General features: G+C 51.6%; 1 protein-coding gene across 14 annotated transcripts in view; it reads right to left on the reverse strand.

Moving 5' to 3' along the window:
* Window positions 1–26,420, reverse strand: part of DTNB (dystrobrevin beta) — an 88,463-nt gene that overhangs the window by 57,966 nt on the left and 4,077 nt on the right. For 11 of the 14 annotated variants that reach the window (XR_004356188.1, XR_004356189.1, XM_032683455.1 and 8 more), the window contains exons 1-7: window positions 19,238–19,304; window positions 16,721–16,801; window positions 14,548–14,761; window positions 8,847–8,932; window positions 7,156–7,310; window positions 6,082–6,187; window positions 4,866–5,032 (exon numbers count right to left, since the gene is read on the reverse strand). Coding sequence is in view for 12 of the 14 variants with exons in the window: in XM_032683455.1 (XP_032539346.1) it covers window positions 4,866–5,032; window positions 6,082–6,187; window positions 7,156–7,310; window positions 8,847–8,932; window positions 14,548–14,761; window positions 16,721–16,801; window positions 19,238–19,304 (876 nt within the window). In the remaining 2 variants the exon portion in view is untranslated. Of the gene's footprint in view, window positions 1–3,946; window positions 4,025–4,865; window positions 5,033–6,081; window positions 6,188–7,155; window positions 7,311–8,846; window positions 8,933–14,547; window positions 14,762–16,720; window positions 16,802–19,237; window positions 19,306–26,420 lie in introns of those variants that run through there. The other 3 variants (XM_032683466.1, XM_032683454.1, XM_032683456.1) reach the window with 3 other exon arrangements.

The following is a 26,420-nucleotide window of genomic DNA, read 5'->3' on the forward strand; positions in this document are numbered from 1 at the left end:
ACGTTGGGTCAGTGCTGGGGGTGGCTGGACCTGATTATCCTGGAGATCTTTTCCAACCCTAACAAGTTCACGATTCTGTGATTTTCACAAACTTTACCAGCTTTCTGAAATCCTTCCTTCAGCAAATTCTCAGCCTTTTTTTTTACATACTGAGACCCACCAGTGCAGGACACTCGCCCTCTGCCAAATACGTCAATAAACATCCAAAAGAAGCAGCTTCTGCTCCTTTTTCATCCCGCACAGGACAAGGAAACCCTCGGGAAACGTTTCCCACCGGAATCAGCACCCCCAGGGCCTTTCCCAGCCTCCCAGCGTTCCGGGGGCGGCTGTGGCTGAGTCCATCCCGACATTCCCGGTCCCCGTGTGCCCTCTGCTGGGAAACGCAGCCCTGCAGACGGATTCCCAGGTCACCGGGATCGGGGCTCACCTGACGGGTCCCTGCACACACAGCCGGGAACAGGCGGGGCACAGGGATCGCCCCGGGACACCGGCGGGATAATGGGATACTGGGGGGATACTGGGGGATACTGGGATACCGGGGGGATACTGGGATACCGGGGGGATACTGGGGGATACTGGGATACTGGGGGGATACCGGGGGGATACTGGGATTTCTGTGGGATACTGGGATAACTGTGGGATACCTGTGGGATACTGGGATACCGATGGGATACTGGGATACTGGTGGGATACTGGGATATCTGTGGGATACCTGTGGGATACTGGGATTTCTGTGGGATACTGGGATTTCTGTGGGATACTGGGATAACTGTGGGATACCTGTGGGATACTGGGATACCTGTGGGATGCTGGGATACCTGTGGGATGCTGGGATACCGGTGGGATACTGGGATACCGGTGGGATACTGGGATACCTGTGGGATACTGGGATCTGTGTGGGAGACTGGGATACCTGTGGGATACTGGGATACCCATGGGATACTGGGATACCCATGGGATACTGGGATACCTGTGTGGGATACTGGGATATCTGTGGCATACTGGGATCCATGTGTGGGATACTGGGATATCTGTGGGATACTGGGATTATCTATGGGATACTGGGATCCACGTGTGGGATACTGGGATCCACGTGGGATACTGGGATACCTGTGGGACACTGGGATCTGTGTGGGATACTGGGATCTGTGTGGGATACTGGGATCTGTGTGGGATACTGGGATCCCTGTGGTATACTGGGATCCACGTGTGGGATACTGGGATCCATGTGGGATACTGGGATCTGTGTGGGATACTGGGATCCGTGTGGGATACTGGGATCCACGTGTGGGATACTGGGATATCTGTGGGATACTGGGATACCCATGGGATACTGGGATCCACGTGTGGGATACTGGGATATCTGTGGGATACTGGGATACCTATGGGATACTGGGATCCACGAGTGGGATACTGGGATACCTATGGGATACTGGGATCCACGAGTGGGATACTGGGATATCTGTGTGGGATCCGTGTGGGATACTGGGATATCTGTGGGATACTGGGATCCACGAGTGGGATACTGGGATATCTGTGGGATACTGGGATATCTGTGGGATACTGGGATATCTGTGGGATACTGGGATCCACATGTGGGATACTGGGATACCTGTGGGATACTGGGATACCCATGGGGGATACTGGGATACCCATGGGGGATACTGGGATCCGTGGGGGATACTGGGATCTGTGGGGGATACTGGGATCTCTGTGGGATACTGGGATCTCTGTGGGATACTGGGATCCGTGTGGGATACTGGGATACCTGTGGGATACTGGGATACCTGTGGGATACTGGGATCCACGGGACCGGGCACAAACACGTCCAGAAAGGTTTAATTTTGCTCCAAGGCCGTCTGAATGGGAAATTAAATGAGGCAGAAAAATGAAAGACAAGATTCCCTGTGCCAGAATTCCTCAGCAGCTCCCGGAGCATGGCTGGGCAGGGGGAAGGGGCTGTCCCTGGCTTAGATCCCATCACATCCCAACGACTCCCAGAGGTATCCAGAGGTGTCCTCGCTCCAGGAACACCCAAACATGCCTTTGGTTTGTTTATCTCTGATCCAAAGGCACCGGTTAAGGTGGTTTTTAAGCCACAAACATTCCATTATTTACAGCAGGAGGAGCATCCTCACCCACCTACAGCAGAGGAACTCCCCCAAACCACACCCGGGTATTTAGATTATAATATTAAATATCAAATAATAAATTTAACTGTAACATGAATAATAATTTCAATTGCCCCGAAATTTGCTGCTGGCAGATTGTTTAAGTTCAACAAACTGACCCCAAAACCCCCCCAGCCAGGATGAGCTCTGGCTAATCCCCAGGCTTTCAGGATGAGCAGCTGGATTTTGGGTTCTGCTGCGTGCACAGAACTCACTGAACCCTGTCCAGGGCTACTCAGAAAAAAACAAAATTGAAATGGCCCAGAAGGAAACATTTGGAAAGTGTTTGAAGGTTTCTATCCCCCCAAACAGGCCCCAACAAGCAACATTTTCATGCAGTAAAACCTCTTTCAAAAATAGGTTTCTACCTGAACTTATAAATATAAAATCACTATAGTAATAGATTTTAATATACTCAATGGAGTAATATATATAAGTACTAAAAATCTCTATATTATGTGATTTACAGCATGAAAATCTACCAAAGGCAGTTCAGAACTTCAGAAGAAAGAACCTATAATAATAAGTGTATTAATAATAACATTCACAATAAGCATAATTACTAATAAGTGTGTTAATAATACCATTAATAATAAGTACGAGGTACTTATTATTAATACTTATTTTGGGTCATACAGCTCCAAAATACACCAGGCAAGACTGAACCAGTTCTGGCTGCTCTGAAAACCTGGGAAAGGCAAATCCCTGGTTTGCCTGTCCCAGAGCACCTGCTCAGCTGGAGCACTTGGGCTTTCCCCCCAGGAATTCTTGTGGAGCAAACACACAGGGGAGTCACTGACCCAGCAGCACAGTCCACATCCAAAACCAGGACATGCTTTTTTAAATGAGGATTCATTTTCAATTTTCATGAAGTTAACACATGAGACTGGCAGAGGTTAAAAAATGAAAAGAAATGGATATGTAAAAGATCTCTCTCTCTCAAAGGCTCCTCTTCCAGGCTCAGTTTATGGGATCCAGCCCAGTCTCCCATAAACAATTCCATACATCCCTGAACTGCTCAGCCCATTTAAAACACTTTGCTGCTTGAAATAAGCAGCAAATGGTTCAAAAAGGCTCAGAAATTAGTTTTTAGAGCTAGAGCCAGGAGTATTTTAGCCTCTTTCTGGTTGCCTTACCACTGACTGAAATCCATGGAAGGGCCCAAGGCCAGGCTGGAGGGGCTTGGAGCAACCTGGGACAGTGGCAGGGGGTGGATGAGCCTGAAGGTCCCTCCCCACCCAAACCAGTCTGGAATTCTGTGGCTTAGATACATCTTCACACTAAAAATCCCAGCCTGGATTTATGTACACTTTAAGGGGATAATACCCTGCTCTTAGCTCAGATTAAACATTCCACAAGTTTAATACCCACAGAGTTATAAAAAGGACAATATTTAAGGCTAAATTTTCCTTTGCCTCCCGACTCCTGACTGGTATCCAGCCCCAATTTTCTAAATTTAACAGCAATTCTATAATGGCACTTTCTTGTGAAGATAATTACTAATTATAATCCAATCACCATCTGAACTTCTCTTTGAATTTAAGTAAAAGGTTGGCTTTAATCTTTTGCCATAAAATAGGGTTTTCTACATAAAACTGTCCATTATTTCTTGAGCTGTGATTATCAAACTGCATTTTATTGCTCAGATGATTTCTTTAAGGCTTTTCAATTAAGAGAGTTTTCCAGGCACATATTTACACCTGGCAGGAGAATGGCAATAATGGGTTTTTCTCTTAAAGAAATACTGTCTTTAAAGGTGCCACTGGATAAAATACCTGTGCAAGCACAGCATCCATGGGAACTGGTTACCTTTCTGGGCAGGACAGCAGGGGCAGGGTTTGGGGATTTTTAAGCTACAAGAGAGGACAATGTAAGAAAAGTGGGACTGGTGTGAAGAGAAACACCCACGTTGAGGGGCTGAGCAGGACCTTCAACAGCACCTGAACCCAGGGACAGCCACCAACAAATCCACGTTGTGGGGAACAGAACCATGGGATTGTTTGGGTTGGAAAAGCCCTCCCAGCCCATGGATCCCCCCTGTGCCCCATCCCCACCTTGTCCCCAGCCCAGAGCACTGAGTGCCACAGCCAGGCCTTCCTGGGACACCTCCAGGGCTGGGCACTCCAAACCTCCCTGGGCAGCTGTGCCAGGGCTGGGCAGCCCTTTCTGGGAAGAAATTATTCCCAGATCCTTCTCCAGCTTTCCAGCTCCTCTGCCCCAGCCTGGAGGGTTCCAGGGGGTTGTGGTGACCCAGGGGCAGGACCTGGCACTTGGCCTGGTTGTCCCTCACACCAGTGACCTCAGCCCATGGATCCAGCCTGGCCAGACCCCTCTGCAGGCCCTTCCTGCCCTCCAGCAGACCCACATCCCACCCACCCTGGTGTCATCCACAACCTGACTGAGGTGCCCTCGATCCCCTCGTCCAGCTCATCAATGAAGGTGTTAAACAGGGCTGGTCCCAGCTCTGATCCCTGTGTGACCCACTGGAGCCCATTCCCAGCTGGATGGGACTGCATTCCCTGGGCCACCAGCCAGGTTTGACCCAGGGAAGAACAAACCACAAACCCAGCACTGTTCCTATTTACACACTTTCACCATTTGGGGACCTCGGGAAGGCCCGGGGTGGGTTTCTGGGCTCAAGCCTGTGAGTTCCAGCAGGAATGAGCAGGGGGTGGCTGCTGCAGCCCGAGTTACCCAGGAGGAGTGCTCCTTCATCTGGTGCTGGTTGCTGTGGGGGCCGCTGGCGTGGCCTCTCCAGAAGCAGCTCTGGCAGAGTTGGTAGTTGTGGCACTGCTGGCACCGGTACCGGAATCCCATCATGCTCTCACAGTGGCAGTACGAGCACTCCACGGGGTGGAAGACTGGCAGGAGGGGGGAAAAAAGCAAAGGGAAAAAAAGCATGAAGTGGAATTTAGGGAAAGCTTGAGCGTCCCGTTTCGCTGCAGCTCCCAAACCACCCCCAGGGCCCTGAGCACTCGTCATTCCGGGCGGGATTGTGAGAGGAACAAACCAAAGAGGAACATCAGAGTGAGGTGAAGGAGACTGTACCTTCCCATGGGAAATGCATCCTGAAAGGTGAGGGAGAGGGAGCAGAACCAGAATCAGGGCCTCCCCATCCTCACAGGGAAGAATCCCTTCCCACCCTCACAGGGAAGAATCCCTTCCCATCCTCACAGGGAAGAATCCCTTCCCATCCTCACAGGGAAGAATCCCTTCCCATCCTCACAGGGAAGAATCCCTTCCCATCCTCACAGGGAAGAATCCCTCCCCATCCTCACAGGGAAGAATCCCTCCCCATCCTCACAGGGAAGAATCCCTCCCCATCCTCACAGGGAAGAATCCCTTCCCAATCTCCCATCTCTCCCTGCCCTCTGGCAGTGGGAAGCCATTCCCTGTGTCCTGTCCCTCCAGCCCTTGTCCCCAGTCCCTCTCCAGCTCTCCTGGAGCCCCTTTAGGCTCTGGAAGGGGCTCCAAGGTCTCCCTGGATCCTTCCCTTCTCCAGGTGAACCCCCAGCTCTCCCAGCCTGGCCTCCATAAGTTCTCCCCCACCTTTTCCAAACTGTCCCTTCTCTTCCCTGGCTCCTGCAGCCAGCAGAGGTTCCCACTGATAAAAGGGGACAAAAGCACCACAGTGTCCTGAACCAAAGAGCCCAAACCCTGACAGGGTGATCTGGGAAAGCAACAACACATTTGATAAAATAAACCCTGAGGCACAACCCCCCCCAGTGACAGCACCCCATGGCCTGCCAAAGAACCCACAACTGTGGGTAAAGAGGAGAGTGGAACACCCAGCATCAGGAACATTGGATCAGGGGCAAGGCATCTGCCAGCAAGGTGGACACCAAAGAGCTGGGAGGTCTTTGGGGTGGCTGCAGGGCTTTTTGGGGTTTTACTTGCATATCCCACTTACCATTTTCAACGTGGGCGAGTCTGTGCATGAGAGGGAGCCACACAAGGCACTGGGGGGGAGGATCAGCCATCAACGTGTCCAAAAACATGTTTAGCATGATCTTCTTCTGCAGAGAACACAGAAAGAGAACTTGATTACACAGAAAAATTCCCATTTTATACACCAAAAACTACTTCAGCCTTAAAATTCCTCTATGGCACAACTTGTGCCTCCCAGGAACATCTTCACAGACTGTCTGAGAACCCTGGAATCCCAGGGTGGTTTGGGTGGGAAGGGACCTTAAAGCTCATCCCATCCCACCCCCTGCCATGGGCAGGGACACCTCCCACCAGCCCAGGTTGCTCCAAGCCCCATCCAACCTGGCCTTGGACACTTCCAGGGATCCAGGGGCAACCACAGCTTCTCTGGGCAACCTGGGCCAGGGGCTCCCCACCCTCCCAGGCAGGAATTCCTTCCTGATATCCAGTGTAAATCTGGAGCCTCGTGGGTTCTGAAATCAAAGGTTGTTCCCCACTGTGTCATTTCCCAGCTACTAATTAACTCACATTTAGTGACTACAAATTTCACATCTAAACACTGCAAAAGTCTTTCTTCTGGAACATCACCATGCCCAGAGCCTGAACATTTAATCTGAGGCTTAAGATCACCCAGGTTCGTGTTTACATTTGAGTTAAATACTATTTATGTTATCTTAAATGAAAAATCAAATCATTGGAACAACTAAATCACAGCTGAAATCGACTTTAAAAATAAACTGCCTGTAAAGAAGGTGTTTATTTGGTACAGACCCAGTTGAAATGAATTGTGAAAAAGCTTTAAAAAGATCAACAGAAAACAGTAAAAATGTCATGTTTCACGTTTTGGAAAAGAAATGGCTCATCCCTGCTGCTCTGGTGGGGAACTGGGCTGTGACCTCAAGGAAGGGAATCAACTACAGGGGTGGGAAATCCTTTCATCGCCTGTTTTAGGCTGTCTTAAAACTGCTTGGGATGTCTAAAACCAGCAACCCCCTCCCTCCAGCTGCCAGGGACTCGATGACCCAGGGATCCCAAGTCCTGGAGTGGGAACCCTCACCTGCTGAGGGAAGCAGGTCCGCACGGAATGCTCCGTGTACCCGAAGGAAGGCCCCTCAAACACGGCCGTGGGGAGCTTCAGAACCTCCCTCAGAAACTGGTCAAACTTGGTAAATATCATTAGTCCGTTGGAATCTGATATCTGAGAGAAAATATCTGTAAGAAAATATAATAAAACCCCACAGTAAATACAGATTTGTTACGGGGAAAAAAAGATTTCAATCCGTTTGAACCCCGAGATGTTTCTGTTTTATGCAGAACATAATTTCTTGTCACCTGTTATCAAGATAAAATTTATAAATGCACGTATTCCAACGTGCCATGATACAAACCCTCCTGTTTCCTCCATCCCATCTCATCCAGCCCAGAGGAGAGATGCTGCCAGTGCACGAACTGGGACAGAAGGGGAGCAGAGCAGGAGGAAGGTTACCCAGCACCACACCTTCAGTGACACCACAGAAACCCCCCGAGGAGCCTCCTCCAACCAAACCAAACCCAGTGTCAGAATCACACAGTCACACCTGGCAGCACTCCAGGGAAACGTGGGAATGGATGGAACACAACATCACAGGATCATGGAATCACTGAGGTTGGAAAAGCCCTCCAGGATCACACAGAATTCCCCCTGTGCCCCATCCCCACCTTGTCCAGTCATGTCCTCAGCACTCAGGGAAACAGGCCTGTGCATGTGCAAGCAGGGAGACCAGCTTTCAACCATTCATACAGTTTATGGGATGAGAGAACATTAAAGACACAACTCCCAGGATTTCCAGGGAGCCTCATGTTCCAGCTGAGCCAGAGTTGCCAACCTGCTCAGGAAAGGGCTGGAATCAGGGGGACAAGGAACCTGGAAACAGGAGTTGTTTGGTGATGGAGTGAGCCAGGTGGGAAAGAAAAGGGGAAAAACCAAGTCAGCATGTTCCTAATGATCAGAAGAAGGAATAAAGGACAAGAGAACAGCTGAGGCAGAGAGATCAGAGGCCTGTTCATCCCCAGAGCAGATGGTCGGGCCGGCACATTCCCGGCACGTTCCTCCCCTCCCTGAGAGTCCCTTTGCTCTCAGCAGCCTTTGATGAATTTATTTCCTTCAGCAGAACTGGTTCCAGGAGCAGTGGAGGGGTGTGGATGTTTGGTGCCCACCACATCCTCAGGGAAAGTTAAAGCAGAATTGGTCTCTGCTGCTTCCATCTGTCCCTGCTCGTTCCAGTCGCTGCCCTTTGGTTCCTGCCCTGGAAGGGGAAGGGAACAGCTGGAAGGGGGAGGGAACAGCTGTTTCCTCTTCACCACCACGTTACTCTTTCACAGAACACTCTATCAGACCACCAGCTTTCTCTGCAGCTTGAGGAATCTGCTCCATGTCCTTGTGCAGCAGGACTGGGGGGTTTGGATCGTGGGCTGCTCTGCCCCACACCAGAGCTGTGCAGACAGCTGGGGAACACTCCCTGGCTCAGAGAGGGAATGCTGGACGTGGCACTCGGTGCTCTGGGCTGGGGCACAAGGTGGGATCAGTCACAGACTGGACTCCACGGCCTGGGAGCTCTTTTCCAACCTCAGTGGTTCTGGGATTGACGGGTCAGTGCCACGATCGCCGACTCGGCAAAAAAAAAATCAAGCTCCCAGAACTTAATACAACAAACACACGTGGAAATGCAGTTATTTCCTGAAATGGCTGGATTTGTGGAGGATACTCACATCTAAGTTTGTCCAGGATTTTCCCACCACACATGGTGGCCAGCATGGCTTTCACTGAGAACACAGTCAGCTTCCCGTGGCCCTCGCTGTGGGAAAAAGGACATGGTGAGGAATTCCAGCAGGGAAGAGCAGTCACTAAAGCACTTAAGGCCTAGGAAGGAAATGTATAAATCATTATACTATTATATATATCCATTATATCTATATCTGCATTAAGTACTAAGGACTGCCAAAGCTATTTAATGTAACATTCAAACAGTGCATTTTTAATGCACTGCAAGAGTTAACAAGTGTCTAACCATAAGTCAAATTTCCTTGCAGAGTTATGAGAAATTCCCAGATAGAGAGCCTGACATTTGTGTTGTCCATCCCATAACTCTCCTATAAAACAGTGCTAATTCATCTCTCCATTAAAATCCATTTGTTCATTTGTGAAACTCCTCATTTTTCTCTCTGCTGCCCTCTGTTAGTTTCTTTAAACTTTTACTCCTTAGTTTAAACTCTTGACATCCAAACACACATTTCATTCTAAAAACAAGCCCCTGAACTGACAAGTAACAGAGAAGTTGTGTGAGATCCTGGGGACCCCACATGGAACAGGGAATACTGGGAATAATGCTCATTTGCAGCTGAAGTGGTTAAAGCTGCTGTGCTGTGGGAGCTGTGGCACATCTGGGAATCACTTCTGCATCAGCAAGAGAGAAGGGATGTGGCTCTGTGGAAAGCAGGAAGGAGCCATCCAGCACAGCAGGACTGGTAGGGACAGACATGGGGGTTATTCCTGGAAGTTAAGGAAGGGAGGCTGTGGGAGAGAAGGCACCAGGAACACGGGGGGAGGGTGGGTGGGCTAAAGCACAGCACAGCTGGGCAAAGGTGGGGAAAAGCTGCTGGAATTCTGAGCAAGTTACTGGCAGACACAAGTGCCCCCTGTCCCTGATCACAGACTGACCCCCCCCCCAGGAACTCAAAGGTAAAAGGAGAAACCCAACTCAAATAAATTCAAATGCCTGTCATTAAATGGGCTGGACAGGTAATCTGTACTGGCATGGAAAACACACTGATGGGGGAAACACAGGAGGAGCGTGGGGAGAGATCCAGAGAAACCAGAAATACTTCTGAAGGGAGGCTGCAAAGAGCTGGAGAGGGACTGGGGACAAGGGATGGAGGGACAGGACACAGGGAATGGCTCCCCACTGCCAGAGGGCAGGGAGAGATGGGATATCAGGAGGGAATTCCTGGCTGGGAGGGTGGGGAGACCCTGGCACAGGTTGCCCAGAGAAGCTGTGGCTGCCCCTGGATCCCTGGGAGTGTCCCAGGACAGGTTGGACGGGGCTTGGGGCAACCTGGGCTGGTGGGAGGTGTCCCTGCCCATGGCAGGGGGTGGAATTAAATGAGTGTTAAAGTGGCTTCCCACCCAAACCATCCTAAAATTTCAGGATTCAGTGGGAAGGAGATGGGCATTAACACCTGCCTTGGACACTGTTAAGAACAGGATTATTTGAAGTGGATTTTGGCTCATGGGATTGAGGGACAAGGTCTGATGTCAACAACAGATAAGCAACCACTGGAGCCACCAGGAAGAACCAAATCCCTTTTGTTTCCCTTTCACACTCAGAGTTAATATGGAAATATTATCCTCTGGTAACAATCTCCCATTCCATGGTGAGGGAAAGGCTCTCAGAATCAGAAGTTCCTGAAGTACAAGGGGCTGTTTCCCTAATACAGACTCAGTATCTTTTAAACATTCCCTCTGCAGAAGAGAGACAATCTCCTGGAGCCACAGCTCTGGGAAAAGGAATGGTGATCCCAGGCCATCACTTGTTGATACCCAGCACCCTTTAATCACTGCTGGAAAAAACTAAACTAAGGGAGAAAATTAAACACCTTCTGTATTTCCTTCAAGGAACATAAACAGAATAAAGTTCACAACAAAGTAGAGATCTCAACTGTCCTATTTTGTTTCTGTCTTTACAAGAGCTTTCCCAAAGGAACAAGTTGGCACTCCCTCTGCATGTGAAAAGAGTAAGACTTTACTACAGGGAATCTGAGAATGGTTTGGGTTGGAAGAGATCTTAAAGCTCATCCAGTGCCACCCCTGCCATGGGCAGGGACACCTTCCACCAGCCCAGGTTGCTCCAAGCCCTGTCCAGCCTGGCCTTGGACACTTCCAGGGATCCAGGAGCAGCCACAGCTTCTCTGGGCAACCTGTGCCAGGGCCTCCCCACTCTCCCAGGGAAGGATTCCTTCCCAATCTCCCATCTCTCCCTGGCCTCTGGCAGTTTGAAGCCATTCCCCCTTGTCCTGTCCCTCCAGCTCCTTGTAAATAGTCTCTCTCCATCTTTCCTGCTGGCTCCTTCAGGTCCTGGAAGGTCACAGTGAGGTGACCCCAAAGCTTCTCTTCTCCAGGCTGGACAATCCCAGTCCTCTCAGCCTTTCCTCAAGGCAGAGCTGCTCCAGCCCTGGGATCACCTTGGGGCCTCCTCTGGACTCTCTGCAGCAGCTCCACGTCCTTGTGCTGCTGTTGCCCAGGGCTGGAGGCAGCTCTGCAGGGGGGTCTCAGCTGAGGGGGCAGAGGGGCAGATCCCCCCTGCCCTGCTGCCCACCATCCCTGGGGGATCAGCCCAGGACATGCCTGGAATTGGTGTTCAAAAAGTTCATCCTCTTCAAGCCTTGACTTCCACTTCTATCTGAGCAAAGCTCAGCTGCCAATTCAACCCTCCAGTCTCAGCCCCCCTTCCTTTTACTTTTTAATGCACACTGACTTTATATCAAAGGAGAGTTCGGGTTTGAGCCATTTTTGAGTTAAATCAAGTCCCCAAAGCCAAAAGTGCCTCCTCCCAGGACACAAACTCGTCCTTGCAAAGGAGATCCCGGTGCCATCAGACACTGGGCTCCTGCTGACACTGTTCATGCATCAAGAAAACCCCCAAACTCCTCCTGTGCAATCTGACAGAGGGGCAGTTCTTGAGCTATTTCCCAAATTCTTTGCCCCAGTGCCATTCCATCTGCTGAATTCCCAGCAGAAAGGAAAAAGGCAAAACTTCCCCTATGATTTTGAATCTCTTGTAAAAACTGTGACTGGAAACAGAACTGGAGACGTGTTTGAATCAGACCAGGCTGATTCAAGGTGTGTGAGGCTCATTCCTCATCCTCTGCATCCTCCTGCCCAGGGCTCTGCAGCAGACACCCCCAGCAAGGGTGTCCACGTGGATCTGCCCACCCATCCTGACCCAAACTCCTGCTGGCTCCTCATCCAGCCCCAGGCACAGCTCCAGGGCAACTCCCACTCCTTGCCTGTCCCTCCCAGAGAGCCACTGCAGCATTCCAGCTGTGCCAGCCCTCCCACCACGTCCTCTCCAGAGCAATCAGACTCCAAATTCCTCCTTATGGGGCACCCAGTCAGGCTGAATTCCTAGGAAAGGTCTGAGAGCTTGCTGAAATGTTGGCATTGCCCAGGGAAGCTGTGGCTGCCCCTGGATCCCTGGAAGTGTCCCAGGCCAGGCTGGAGCAACCTGAGCTGGTGGGAGGTGTCCCTGCCCATGGCTGGGGTGGCACTGGATGAGCTTTAAGGTCCCTTCCCACCCAAACCATTCCATGACTCTGTGACTGTACCTGTCTGGCAGAAAGATAAAGGCTCTGTGATGGTCCCACCAGCACAGCTGGAAGGAGCTCCAGCACTCTGTGCCTTCCAGCAGCACAGAGCCAGCCCAGGGATTCAATTCCAGCACAGAGTCAGCCCAGGGATTCAATTCCAGCACAGAGCCAGCCCAGGGATTCAACTCCAGCACAGAGCCAGCCCAGGGATTCAATTCCAGCACAAAGCCAGCCCAGGGATGCAAACCCAGCACAGAGCCAACCCAGGGATACAATCCCAGCACAGAGCCAGCCCAGGGATGCAATTCCAGCACAGAGCCAGCCCAGGGATGCAATTCCAGCAGCACAGAGTCAGCCCAGGGATGCAATTCCAGCAGCACAGAGTCAGCCCAGGGATGCAATTCCAGCAGCACAGAGTCAGCCCAGGGATGCAATTCCAGTAGCACAGAGCCAGCCCAGGGATGCAATCCCAGCACAGAGCCAGCCCAGGGATGCAATCCCAGCACAGAGCCAGCCCAGGGATGCAATCCCAGCACAGAGCCAGCCCAGGGATGCAATCCCAGCACAAAGCCAGCCCAGGGATGCAATCCCAGCACAGAGCCAGCCCAGGGATGCAATCCCAGCACAGAGCCAACCCAGGGATACAATCCCAGCACAGAGCCAACCCAGGGATACAATCCCAGCACAGAGCCAGCCCAGGGATGCAATTCCAGCACAGAGTCAGCCCAGGGATGCAATTCCAGCAGCACAGAGCCAACCCAGGGATGCAGTTCCAGCACAGAGCAAGCCCAGGGATGCAATTCCAGCACAGAGCCAGCCCAGGGATGCAATTCCAGCCCAGATGTGCATCTTTATAAACTAACTGCCTGCCACGCTGCTGAACTCCTGGAGAGGGAGCCTCAGCCCTGCCTCTCCTCCTGCTCCTGGCTCTCCCAGGCAGCATCCCAGCTTCTCCCTCAATCCCACATGCCAGGCAGAGGGAGGAAAAGGGAAGCTGCTGCACCGTGCTGGGATCAAAAGTGCTGCTGGGCTTGCAGAAAAGGCAGAGCTTGCAGGGTTGGGGAAAAGTGGGGGACAAAACCTGTCTGTAACTAAAGCCTTGATCTTCTGAGGCAGCTCCCCAGAACATGACCATTCCTGGTTTTAAAGTCTATGTTTTCTAGTGTGATCTGAGAATAACTAAACCCTCAGCCAACCCTCACAACTTGTCTCCCAACTAAGGTCAAATCAGATCAGAAAAGCCTCTCTTGGTTCTGCTGTCCCAGTGTCCCTGCTCTGAGCTCTGTGTTGGTTTAATCCACCCTCAGTGAGACAGGGACTGTTTTTAGGTCTCAGACTTTTTTGAGGGACAAGCCCAGCTTCTGTTTAGTGGCAATAAGAAGTTGTCACATTAGGAAAGGATCAGAGCCTGGACATCACAAACAGAACAACTATTTGGTACGTTCATTGCTGGGGATTGTCTCGGGTAAAACCCCTCCCTGGGGCAACAGCAGAAGACAGATCCCACTGAAGTAACAGCTGATGCTGAAAACAAGAAGAGCAAAAGTAAGAAGTGCCAACCACAGGGAAGGACCTGCAGAGCCCACAGAGGCACAGCCACCCCAGATCAGCAGAGCAAACCCTGCAGGAACAGGTTGTGAAAGGAACTCGTAAATTGGACACGAGGAGAGGCCTGGAGAGAGCCCTGAGCAAGAAATCCAGCTGCTCCCAGCCAGGAGATGGGAAGCGGCCTTTATGGGCTCCCAGCACATTGGAAGGGGACCCAAACTGACTGTCCAGACAAGGCAGCAGCAGGAAAGGGTCCTTTGGAGCAATTTTCCACAGAACACATTCGCTCCTCACACCAGCGCTAAACCACCAGCTCACGGTGTCACCGCACACCCAGCTCAGCCCACGGCTCCCACCAGTCCCACGGGGCTCTGAATCACCTCAGGAGGCAAGGTTTGAGGCCCAGCCACGCTGCTGTGGCACTGCCAGTGCCCGTGGGCAGCCCTGTGCCACCAAACCCAGGTGTGTGGCACACATGGCCCCTCGCCGCGGCACCCACACGACTGCCAGAGCCTCGGGGAGCAAACCAGTGCAAGGATACAGCTGGAGCAGTACTAGCCTGTCATATGCTGCTACCATGAAGTTGAGGAGGAGGCTGATGGATTGCTCTACACTGATCTGGTGAGTAGAAGGGAGGCGTTTGTTTAGCTGGTAGTAGATGGATGAAATGATTGTTTCCAGCCGGGACACGTTGAGCTCTGTGCTGTGATCCAAAGTGTTAAGGCCATTATCTCGGAAGGCTTCAATCATATTCCAGATATCAACGAGGTGAACTAAAAACAAAGGGGGAAAAAAATTAACTTCTGTTCTGTAAGGCATGCAAGGTCACTCTGGTGGCACTGCTTGTGAAAACCGGGTTAGCTTTTCCTTAGAATGAACAGTTATTTGTATCCAAAGTGAGAGACAGACCCCTGAGTTCATACTCACAGCTGTTTAAAGGAACAGAGCAGTGCCCAGACACCTCAGGTGCCTTTTATTCCACCCTTCAGCATCTGGGTGCTCTGTCAGAAACAATTCCTAGAGGAGCAAAGCCATCCCCCCCAGCATGCAGTGTGTTTTAGCAGAGTTAGAGACATCAGCCACGAGCCCTCCCTGGGAGGGTGGGGAGGTTTCCCAGAGAAGCTGTGGCTGCCCCTGGATCCCTGGAAGTGTCCCAGGTCAGGCTGGACAGGGCTTGGAGCGACCTGGGCTGGTGGAAGGTGTCCCTGCCCATGGCAGGGGTGGGACTGGATGAGCTTTGAGGTGCTGCCAAACCCCAAACATTCCATGATCCCACGATATTCTGAATTCCCTGCAAACTGTTTACAGTAATTTGGAACACCCTCGTGCTGACTAGCAGAGTATCGAAGGAGGAACTTGATGTTCCAGTTGAACTGTGACCGTTTCCAGTTGATCCAGTTCCCAAATCCTGAGCACAGCACAGGTCTACAACTCCAAAGCATTTTTCCAAATTACCCTGCCACATATAAGCACACATCTAAGGAGTGTTAACCACGGGGAGAAAACATTTCCCAAACCACAGTTTGGGGAAATCTGCAGAACCACATTAAACAGTATTTTGAAATGTTTCAAAGCTCTAAGTCATGCATGATTGTGGAGAAGACATCCAAGGATCAACAGCAACCCAAACTGAACGTGATCCAGCAGCTACAGAGGACAGACATGTGTGTTCACCACTCCTGGGATCTCCCCAAAAAAGGATTTGTACTCAGGGTGAGCTTGAACATTTCTCACATTCAGCTTGTCTCCATTTCTCACATAAAAGCCACCCAAGGACAGAAGCCAAGCTGTGACCCCCACCCTGGCTCAGCCACAGCTCCAACTGCCCAGCCTCACCCACAGATCCAGGGATGGCCAAGGCTGCTCAGGGCAGCACTGAACTGGGCCCAGTGCAACGTCCTACACTCAGCATTCCTTAACACCTCTCTGCTGCTGGAGAGATTTTCAATCCTGGACCATGAGCTACAGCCAGGAACCAACACTTCTCCCCAGGATGGGAAATCTCCGAGCCACCCACCCAGCGAATGGTCACCACAGCCCCATGACACAGCCCCTGTGGGGAATGTGCAGGGACATGAGTCCTCCCCAGGGCACCTGAGCTCTTCTCCTGGTCTCCCCTGTGCCACACAGCCCAACTCCTGTGCCCTGGGAGGGGGATCTGCTCCTGCACACCTCAGCTCCTTCGGCGTTTGCTGCGTCCGGCTCGGCACAGTGTCCCACCCCTCCCCTGGATCCACCTCTGCTCTGGGGAGCTGTCCATGCTCACAGGGGCAGGGAAGAGGAGGAGAAAACTTACACTGGCAGTGGAGTACGAACATGCAGAATTCTTTATGTTTGCTCCATGCCACGAGTGCCACCGGGACAGACCCGGACACCTTCCCCCAGGGGCTGTCCCTGTGCCCTGCTGGCAGCTACTCTGGGGCACCCCAGGGTGGAACAGCACCTCAAACAGCTCCAGCTGCCTGCACCCAGCACTGAGGGCAAGGAAACACATCGTGCTGGCCCTTACATTTTAAATATTCTGAACAGTAAGGAACAAACCCCAAGAGATTATACAGTATCACACGAAGACTGCTGCTTCTTTTTAACTATACACCTAATCTCTGTTCCATTAAAGTAACAACTGCCCCTGCCTGACAAAGTGCTTGCTGCCAGCCCGCCCAGAACTGGCAGGGGTGAGGGTGTGGGACATGCACGAGCCCTGCCTGCAGCCCAGGGTGAGCAGGACTCACGGTTGCAGCGTTTCTGCACGAAGCGCAGCTTGCAGGCGGTTCGGTACGTGGAGAGCCGGATGACATCGAAGTTCTGAGCCCCTGCAACACACAGAATGTCCTCTGTGACACTCAGGCAGCACCCCATGGAGCACAGGAGGGAGGGGATCCTGCCCCTCTGCCCCCTCAGCTGAGACCCCCCTGCAGAGCTGCCTCCAGCCCTGGGCAACAGCAGCACAAGGACGTGGAGCTGCTGGAGAGAGTCCAGAGGAGGCCACGGAGATGCTGCCAGGGCTGGAGCCCCTCTGCTCTGGAGCCAGGCTGGGAGAGCTGGGGGTGCTCAGCTGGGGAAGGGAAGGATCCAGGGAGGCCTTGGAGCCCCTTCCAGAGCCTAAAGGGGCTCCAGGAGAGCTGCAGAGGGACTGGGGACAAGGGATGGAGGGACAGGACACAGGGAATGGCTTCCCAGTGCCAGAGGGCAGGGAGAGATGGGACATTGGGAAGAAATTCTTTCCTGTGAGGGTGGGGAGGCCCTGGCACAGGCTGCCCAGAGGATCCATGGCTGCCCCTGGATCCCTGGAAGTGTCCAAGGCCAGGTTGGACACCAAGGTCTGCTCTTGACTCACATGAGCAATTTGTATGTTGGCCAAAACAACAAAAGGTCCCTGAAAGCACCAATTTTACACATCTGGACCTTCTCTGGGTATGAAGCTCACCTGGAAAGGAAAAACACTGATGTGTGACCTCAAAGGGAAATATTCCACCAATGGAGAGGTGGAGTTGGAACACCTCTGAGCTGTGCCAGGGCAGGGTCAGGTGGATCTCAGGACAAGGTTCCTCCCCCAGAGGCTGGTTGGGCACTGCCCAGGCTCCCCAGGGAATGGGCACAGCCCCAAGGCTGCCAGAGCTCAGGGAGGGTTTGGACAACACCCTGAGGGACAGGGGGGATTGTTGGGGTGTCTGTGCAGGGCCAGGGGTTGGATGGATGATCCTTGGGGGTCCCTCCCAAACCAGGATATTCCCTGATCCTGTGACCTCGGGCTCCTCCCAGTGATGTGCTGAGGAGCCTCACACAGAAAGGCCCTTGGGAACATCCACAGCCCAGCACTTCACTGGTATGAACAGCCACAACCTGAGAACAGCCACAGCCCAGCACTTCACTGGTATGAACAGCCACAACCTGAGAACATCCACAGCCCAGCACTTCACTGGTATGAACAGCCACAGCCTGGCAACAGCCACAGCCTGGCAACAGCCACAGCCTGGCAACAGCCACAGCCTGGCAACAGCCACAGCCTGGCAACAGCCACAGCCTGGCAACAGCCACAGCCTGGCAACAGCCACAGCCTGGCAACAGCCACAGCCTGGCAACAGCCACAGCCTGGCAACAGCCACAGCCTGGCAACAGCCACAGCCTGGCAACAGCCACAGCCTGGCAACAGCCACAGCCTGGCAACAGCCACAGCCTGGCAACAGCCACAGCCTGGCAACAGCCACAGCCTGGCAACAGCCACAGCCTGGCAACAGCCACAGCCTGGCAACAGCCACAGCCCAGGACTTCACTGGTATGAACAGCCACAGCCTGGGAACATCCACAGCCCAGCACTTCAGTGGCACTGAACAGACACAACCTGAGCTGCACAGACACATCCTGGATGGAGGTAACCAGAATTCTGAACACTTCTAACAATTTAGCCAAGGGTAAAACCCTGCAGGTGGTCCTTCTGTACTAAATGATCACAAGCTGAGAAAACCCCTTGGGAGTGATGAGGCAAAAGTGATGCCCTGAGGCACCAGACAAAGCCAATCCAGTGGGGATGTGCTGTTGGATTGGAAAAGGTTCTGAGGAGATTCCCTCCAGCATGCCAGCCTGGACAACAGGAGGAATTTCTTCATGGAAAGGGTTGGGCTTTAAGGTCCTTTCCCCCCCAAACCATCACATTCTATGATAAAAATGCTACTGTGGAATTCCTTCAGCAAAACAGTATCAACATCCAGTTTTAAGGAACACCTCCATCAGTTTGTAACTGGAATTAAGGACATGCTGGCCTAATCCAGGCGTTTCCTTCAGCCCTGTGTTCCCACAGGACAGCAGAATGAGGGGATGGCAGGCAAACATGCAGTGTTTAACAATCCCAGCCCCTCTGCCAGGAGTGATCCTGCACAAACTGTTCCTCTCCTGAGTCACACCAGCATTGCAGGGCCATTTCTTATCTTTTTAAGGCAAAAGGTGCTCTGTTGCCTGTTGTCAGTATTTATTTCAACAGCTGCCCACAAACCTCAGATACTGCCAGAGATGAGAAATGTGAACGTTCTTTAGAAAAGGAGCTTCCCAAAACCCTGGAAGGAATGACCTTCCTGGCAGGTGTGACCCACCTTGTGCTGCTCCTCCTGAGCAGCTCCCAGGGGCACTCGGGATGTTTTTCCCTGGGTGGGGCAATGTCTCGTGGAAGGAGATGGGAGTGATGTGGCAAAACTGTCACAGGGGAGCTCTTGGTAAAGAATAAACGACATTGTGCCTTCAGATTTCCTACTTACTCATTTCCATGAACAGCTGCCTCTTCTCTGCCATGGTCCTCCTCCTCTTCCCACTCTCTTCAATCATCCTGGAGACAAAAATGGCAAACACTGTTTGTGTCAGAATTGCTGTTACAAGAGCAACTTGCTGTGAACAACGTGGTTTCATCCCTCACCAGAGACAGCCTGATCCTGTCTGGTGAGTGAGCAGACCAGCAGACAGACAGACAGACAGACATCCCTCCATAATTACCCTGTTCCACCACACACACACACTTTGGGCTCCTCAACACCTTTCTGAGGGAGGGGGGGCACAGGAAACATTAATTCTGAACGTTTTAATTGCTCCTGCTAAGTCTGAAAAGCTCAGAGCAGCATTAATACACACAGAAATACCACAGAAGGAATTCCTTTGTGTTCAAAGGGGGATTGTCTGCAAAGCACAGAGCAAGCTGAGCCAAAAAGGTGATTTTGGGGCCTCTGGGGTTCAGGAGGAGAAAGCACATCCCACTCTTTCCCCTGGCTGCCAGAGGTCAGTGACAATCCTCTTCCCTGCAGGATCACTGAGGCTGGAAAAGGCCTCCCAGGATTTGGGGGGATGCTGGGGTTTGGGGGGGGATTGTGGGGCCCTTGTCTTTTCAAGAAAACTTGTAAAAATTCATTTCACTTTGAAACCCAGTGCCTGAGGTCAAACCATACCTGTCAGGGAAGTAAAGAACTTAAGTGCAATTAAGCTGGAAATAAAACCAAGTATGTTGGTGGCACAGGCCTCCCTTTCTCAGGGAAACATTAAAGAGGTGACAGCGACAGAGAGGAACTTGTGCCCCCAGGTAAGAGGGCACAGGGACAACTGAGCCCCTCTCACAGCTCCATATAGTCCTGAAAGATGCAGAATTTCAGTCAACTCCAGTGAAAAAACGCAAGTTAATCCAGTTATCAGTGTGAAATCTAATTTATGATTCACTTAATTACTAAATCATTCTTTTGTTACCAGCTTCACTGACTTATGGTTCAAAACTTAAGTTTAAACCAGGCTGTTTAAAAACCAATAAATAGGGTTTTTAAGTGTCTAAAACCTAAAACAGGCAAAAATCCCTGACAGTTCTCCTACAGTTCCACCAAGATCTCTGGAGTCAGTGGGCTCAGCCTCCTGCAGCCCCGATTGCATCAGCCTGGAATGTCCCCAGGGAACAGGGAGCTGTGCCTTGGCACTGCCCAGGAACAGCCTCACAGCACATCCAGCTCCAGACCCACCACAGCCTTCCTCCTTCTTCCCTTCCACAAAGGAAAACAAGCACGTGGGGTTATTACAACAGGCAGATATATTTTACTGCCTTATTTCTCCCTCCTGTAGAAAAGCACAGGCTCAGAACTGACACACTGCTGTGGGTTTATTGTCCTAAAGGAAAGCACCTCAGTGGCATTTGTTGGAGAGATGTAAAGGTTTGGGTTTTCTTGTTCCCTTTTCAGGTTCCTAAAATAAATCCATTTTATTAAGTTCAATGAACATATTCAAACAGAGTATCTCAGCCCAGGTTTCTCCCAAGGAACTCACCTGGCCCTCACTGCAGGTAAGAGCAGGAGTTCAGTGTCCTGGACACTGGGACTCTGTCCCTGAGATTCATCTTGTTCAAGCTCCAGGTACCCTCATACACTGCCCCAAGCTTCAGGAATTCTGGAATATTTCTCTCTGTTTCCCCATCACATCAAATATGCAGGTCAGCTTGAAGCCCACCAGGTGCTGTCCCTAAAATCACCTTTATTCCCACTGCACCCTTTTAAATTCCACAGGACTCCGAGGGGCAGAAATCCCCTTGGAGGACTGGATGAAATCACAGGAAATAGTGATTTCATGTTTTAAGCCGGTTTTAGGAGAGGGTATTTTACCAACACATAAGGGACAATAACACTTGAATCTCCTGCAACACCCAGAAAAATAAAGATACCACGAGACCTCCCTCTGCCTGGGCTCTGGTGCATGTCCCTCATCCCTCCCTTCCCCTACAGACACACAGTCATCAAATCCCAGATTGGTTTGGCTGGGAAGAGACCTTAAATCCCACCTTGTTCCACCCCCTGCCGTGGGCAGGGACACCTCCCACCAGCCCAACTGCTCCAAGCCCCATCCAACCTGGCCTTGGACACTCCAGGGATGGGGCAGCCACAGCTTCCCGGGGTTCCCTGGCACAGCAGGGCTCGGGATGGGAGCCCCAGGGGCCATTCAGGGGGCACAGGCACCTCACAGAGCACTGCCACCCAGGGATCAGCAGGTCAGACTGACCAGGACACACACTTCCAGAATCCCAGAGCAGCCAGTGTTCTCCACAAGGAAAATGAGTCAGTGATCTGTTCTTGTTGCCTGACTGAGGGACCTGCTTTGTCCACAATCCCAGAATCCCTGAGGTTGGAAAAGCCCTCCCAGCCCATGGATCCCCCCTGTGCCCCATCCCCACCCTGTCCCCAGCCCAGAGCACTGAGTGCCACAGCCAGGCCTTCCTGGGACACCTCCAGGGCTGGGCACTCCAAACCTCCCTGGGCAGCCCTTTCCAGGGAGGAATTGTTCCCAACATCCCACCTGGAACCTCCTTTTGGGCAGCCCTAGGCCGTTCCCCCTCACCCTGTCCCTTGTTCCCTGGGAGAAGAGCCCAACTCCCACTGGCAGGTATTTGGGAATGTCCCTATGGAATCCATCAGAATAACTGACAAACCTGCTTTAATTCCTGAACAAGGAGACACAGAAGGATCCCTCGGGGACGAGGCTGGGAAGAAGAAAGATGGGAATTCTTTCTCAAGTTCAAAACAGGAATGAACCAAACCCACAGTAACTGCAACTATGTTTGGGATGCAAATTACAGAGCTGGGCTCCCAGCACAGGGAGGGGGAGCAGCAGCTTGTCCTGCACTGGTTGGGTTGGATGTTTGGAGAGGGGGGAAGGGGTTTGGGGTTTCAGTGGGCATTTTTTGGGTGGTTTCTGTTTGGTTGGTTGGTTGTACCTTGTTTTTTAAACATTTGTGGCACAATGGGTGAGAAAAGTGCCAAGAAACACACCCAGGGGCTGGAATGACGTGGCAGCCCAAATCCTGGGGATGGCTGCTCACATTCCATGGGCACACGTGGGGAAAACCTGCTCAGACACAGAGTCAGGGAACTGCTGGATCCCAGAATGGTTGGAGTGTAAAGGCCCCCTAAAGCTCAGCTCATCCCACCCCCTGCCACGGGCAGGGACACCTCCCACCAGCCCAGGTTGCTCCAAGCCCATCCAGCCTGGCCTGGGACACTTCCAGGGATCCAGGGGCAGTGCAGTGTTCAGCTCAGAGAACACAGAGATGCCACGCCCTGGAAAACTGCAGGTGAGTGTGTTTGATGCAAACCTCCAAAATTCTGCCATCTCCCTTTATCCATTCACCTTGGCCCCCCCTTGCAGCAGGTAAACACCTTCATTGCCTCGGGAGCAACACGAGCAACCCCGACACAGCTAACAGAAAACCTCATTTATAAATTGGATTTATAATAATAAACGTGGGGAATCCCACACTCAGCCACCACCTACAATGGAATTGCACCATAAACTTAAACACTTTCCTGATTTCTCCTGTTTGAATTTGTTTTCCTTTCCTCGTTCACATCCACCCTTCTGCTCCAGGGTTCTCCCTCTTCCTCACCTTTAAAGGTTCCCTCTCCCTCCCACCCCCAGAGCACGGGCAGGTCTCACATATCCATGTTATGGATACACACACACCTGGCTGCAGGAAAACCTGGATAAATGCAGGGAAAGCCCTGCTGGCTGCTCTCCCTGCCCTGCTCCAGCAGGTCCAGCAGTGCTGACTCTGCCCCACGTTCCTGTGGTTCCCCAGCCCAGGTGCTCCCAGGTGTTCCCAGGTGCTCCCAGGTATTCCCAGGTACTCCCAGGTGTGCTCCCAGGTATTCCCAGGTACTCCCAGGTGTGCTCCCAGGTATTCCCAGGTACTCCCAGGTGTGCTCCCAGGTATTCCCAGGTACTCCCAGGTGTGCTCTCAGGTGCTCCCAGGTACTCCCAAGTGCTCCCAGGTATTCCCAGGTGTTCCCAGGTGCTCCCAGGTGTTCCCAGGTGTGCTCCCAGGTGTTCCCAGGTGTGCTCCCAGGTTTTAGGCCAATACTACAGGACCTTTGTTAAGAGGTTTCGCTCTTCTTGGAGCTCATCAGCTGTAGGTAACGGCCCAGGGAGGCTCCTCCTCCTCCCCTCCTGCCCCCACTGCTCCTCCTCTGCCCTCCTGCTCCTCTGGACACCTTGGCCCTTGGCTTCCATACCTGCAGCTCCAGGTGCCTCCTCACTGCTGCTGGAGGACTCCAATTTAGTCACCAAGTCACCGAATCGGCCAAAGATTTTATTTTTTTTTTCTTCTGACAGTCAACTTTGTTTTATTTTGTTTTATCTCCACCTTTACTCCAAGGGAGACTCTGACCTTTAGGATTTGATAACCGTCTCCAGGCAGTGGTTTGCACTGAAACTCAGCCTCACCAGCCAAAGAGAACAGAAAAAGGGGAAAAAAAAAGTTAATTTACAAATTGTTAAATCTGAGTCTGTTCAGATTCCTGATGTTGCATTTTACTAGCACAAATAATATTTAACTGCAGCTGCTGCATGAGGGTAAAATTGTGCTCAGACCTATTTGTGCTCAGAAATAACTTGTAACTAAAATAAATCAGAGTCCCTCTTTGGGGCACAGGATGATCTGAGCTGTGCTTGACACACACACAGAAGGAAGCTGAGTGACTTTCTGATTTGGAGGAACAAATATTCCTGGTGGTTCAAGGAAAACCTTTCATCCCCCCTCAGCTCCTTCACTCTTAAAAATATAATTGGGACTAAGATCTTGAATAAAAACTCAGGGCACACCTGCACTGGCAGAAGAAGTTACTGCTTTGGGCTTCAACTCACATTTCACTTAAATAGTTTAAAATAATTTCTGAACCGTAATAAATACTTTGTTGAAGCATAAAATTAAGTTTATTTATTATATAAGGGTGTTTACATTTCCTCATCTTAGATTTCAGTAAAAATATGAAGTATGTTTACTTTTCTTTCCTAATTTGAACAAAGACCCCCACAATGACTGCTCTCACTCCCTCATCTCCCTCTGTGGATGCTCTTACTCATTTCTTTGCCCTTCAAGCTCATGGTTCATATCCCAACCTCCCTTTCCTCAGCAGTCACACATTAATAAAGGTAACTGACCAAAAATAGTCCTGTTTTTCCCCTAAGCCTCTTCCTAGGGGGACAAACTGATCTAGAAGTGATTCCAGAGGGACACATCCAACCCTAGGGGGAGAAAAGATAAACCTTTTCTATATATTCAAATGGTCTGGCAACATCTTCTTTTAAAGGCTATTTCAACCATTTCTGATAATTCTTCCAATTTAACTTAAAATCTCAAACTCTGTTCCAGCCACTGCAGGCATAAGTAACTGAAGTAGAACCAACTGTGCACAAAAGCAGGGAAAATACTTTAAAATGTTATTTTTGTGTGTCCAGCCAGCACAGGAGCATCTCTGGGAACCAAGAGGCACCTTCCAGCAGCAGGTGCCCCAAACCCTGAAGGCCCAGATGTCTCACGGATGTTTTTACAGGTTCTGGACTCAAATGTTGGTGTGAGACCTTCTCAAACCAAAACTCACTTCAGCCTGGAAGAGTGTGAGTGAAAAACTCCCAAGGGCCAGGGAGTGGATTGTAACTCCTCAGTGATTAGAACTCTGCAGTGAAATTCTGTACAAGCCAAAGGTTCCTTTTTTTTTACCCCCAGAAATGCAGTGGATCCAAAGCTGGTTTGGAACATTCTGCAAAAACCTGCCCATATAACACAGGAAACCTCACTAAACATGAACAGGCAATCAAGTAGTTTAGGGGAAAAAAATTAACACTAAAAAATAAAGCTGTCCCTTGTCCATGCTTTGCCATTCCTGTTGGAACTGTGAGGTTCCCCAAGATGCCATCTGGTTTGTTCCTGCAGGACACAGCCCCAGCCACCCCCCAGTGCCTCCAGTTACTGCTGTGGGAAAGAACTGGATGGCCAGGGACAGTCCTGCTGGGATAAACCTGGGCTGGGGATGGGGGAATGCAGTCCCATCCAGCTGGGAATGGGCTCCAGTGGGTCACACAGGGATCAGAGCTGGGACCAGCCCTGGTTAAGGTTCTCATCCACGTCCAGACAAGGGGGTTGGGGGCACCTCAGTCAGGTTGTGGATGACACCAGGGTGGGTGGGATGTGGGTCTGCTGGAGGGCAGGAAGGGCCTGCAGAGGGGTCTGGCCAGGCTGGATCCATGGGCACCCTCACACAGGAGACACAGGGAGGGGCTGGAGCGTGGGCAGGGAAGGGAAGGGAGCTGGGAAGGGGCTGGAGAAGCAGGAGAAGGGTATGGAGGAATTATGAGGGAGCTGGGGGGGGCTCAGCCTGGAGAAAAGAGGGATCAGGAGGGACCTTTTCCCACCCCACAACCCCCTGACAGGAGGGGGGAGCTGGGGGGGGTCGGGCTCTGCTCCCAGGGAACAAGGGACAGGAGGAGAGGGAACGGCCTCCAGCTGTGCCAGGGGAGGCTCAGGTGGGACAGGAGGAGGAATTTCTCCCTGGAAAGGGTGGTCAGGCCCTGGCAGGGGCTGCCCAGGGAGGTTTGGAGTGCCCAGCCCTGGAGGTGTCCCAGGAAGGCCTGGCTGTGGCACTCAGTGCTCTGGGCTGGGGACAGGGTGGGGATGGGGCACAGGGGGGACTCCATCTCAGAGCTCTTTTCCAACCTCAATCATTCTGTGATTCCATGAGAACATCCTGGCCTAAGCCCCAGTGTGAGCCCAGCAACCTCACGTGCCCACGTGGTCAGAAATGGATAAAGATCTTCCTGGATGCAAGTTAAACAAAGATGGAACAAGCAACAACATCAACCGCGGGTTTCTCTGAAAACCTTCCAAAGCTTTCAACACGACTTTTAAAAAGAAGCTCCAGGTTCCCTCAGGACAAAACAGAACAAATTCAAACCCAGGAGAGTTCCAAACCATCTGCATTTCTGTCACTTCAGGTCTGCAAGTGTCAGCTCAGTGCCCAGAACAGAGAGAAACCCTGAAGAACTCAGGGGTCAGCCCGTGACCAGGGTGACAGTGGCTCCTGCCCCAGGAGTTATTTTAGGTACCCAGCAGCACACATTCCTCTCCAGTCCCCAGGAATCACTCAGCCTGGG

This window comes from Chiroxiphia lanceolata, chromosome 3, assembly GCF_009829145.1.
Source record: "Chiroxiphia lanceolata isolate bChiLan1 chromosome 3, bChiLan1.pri, whole genome shotgun sequence".
NCBI lineage: Eukaryota > Metazoa > Chordata > Aves > Passeriformes > Pipridae > Chiroxiphia > Chiroxiphia lanceolata.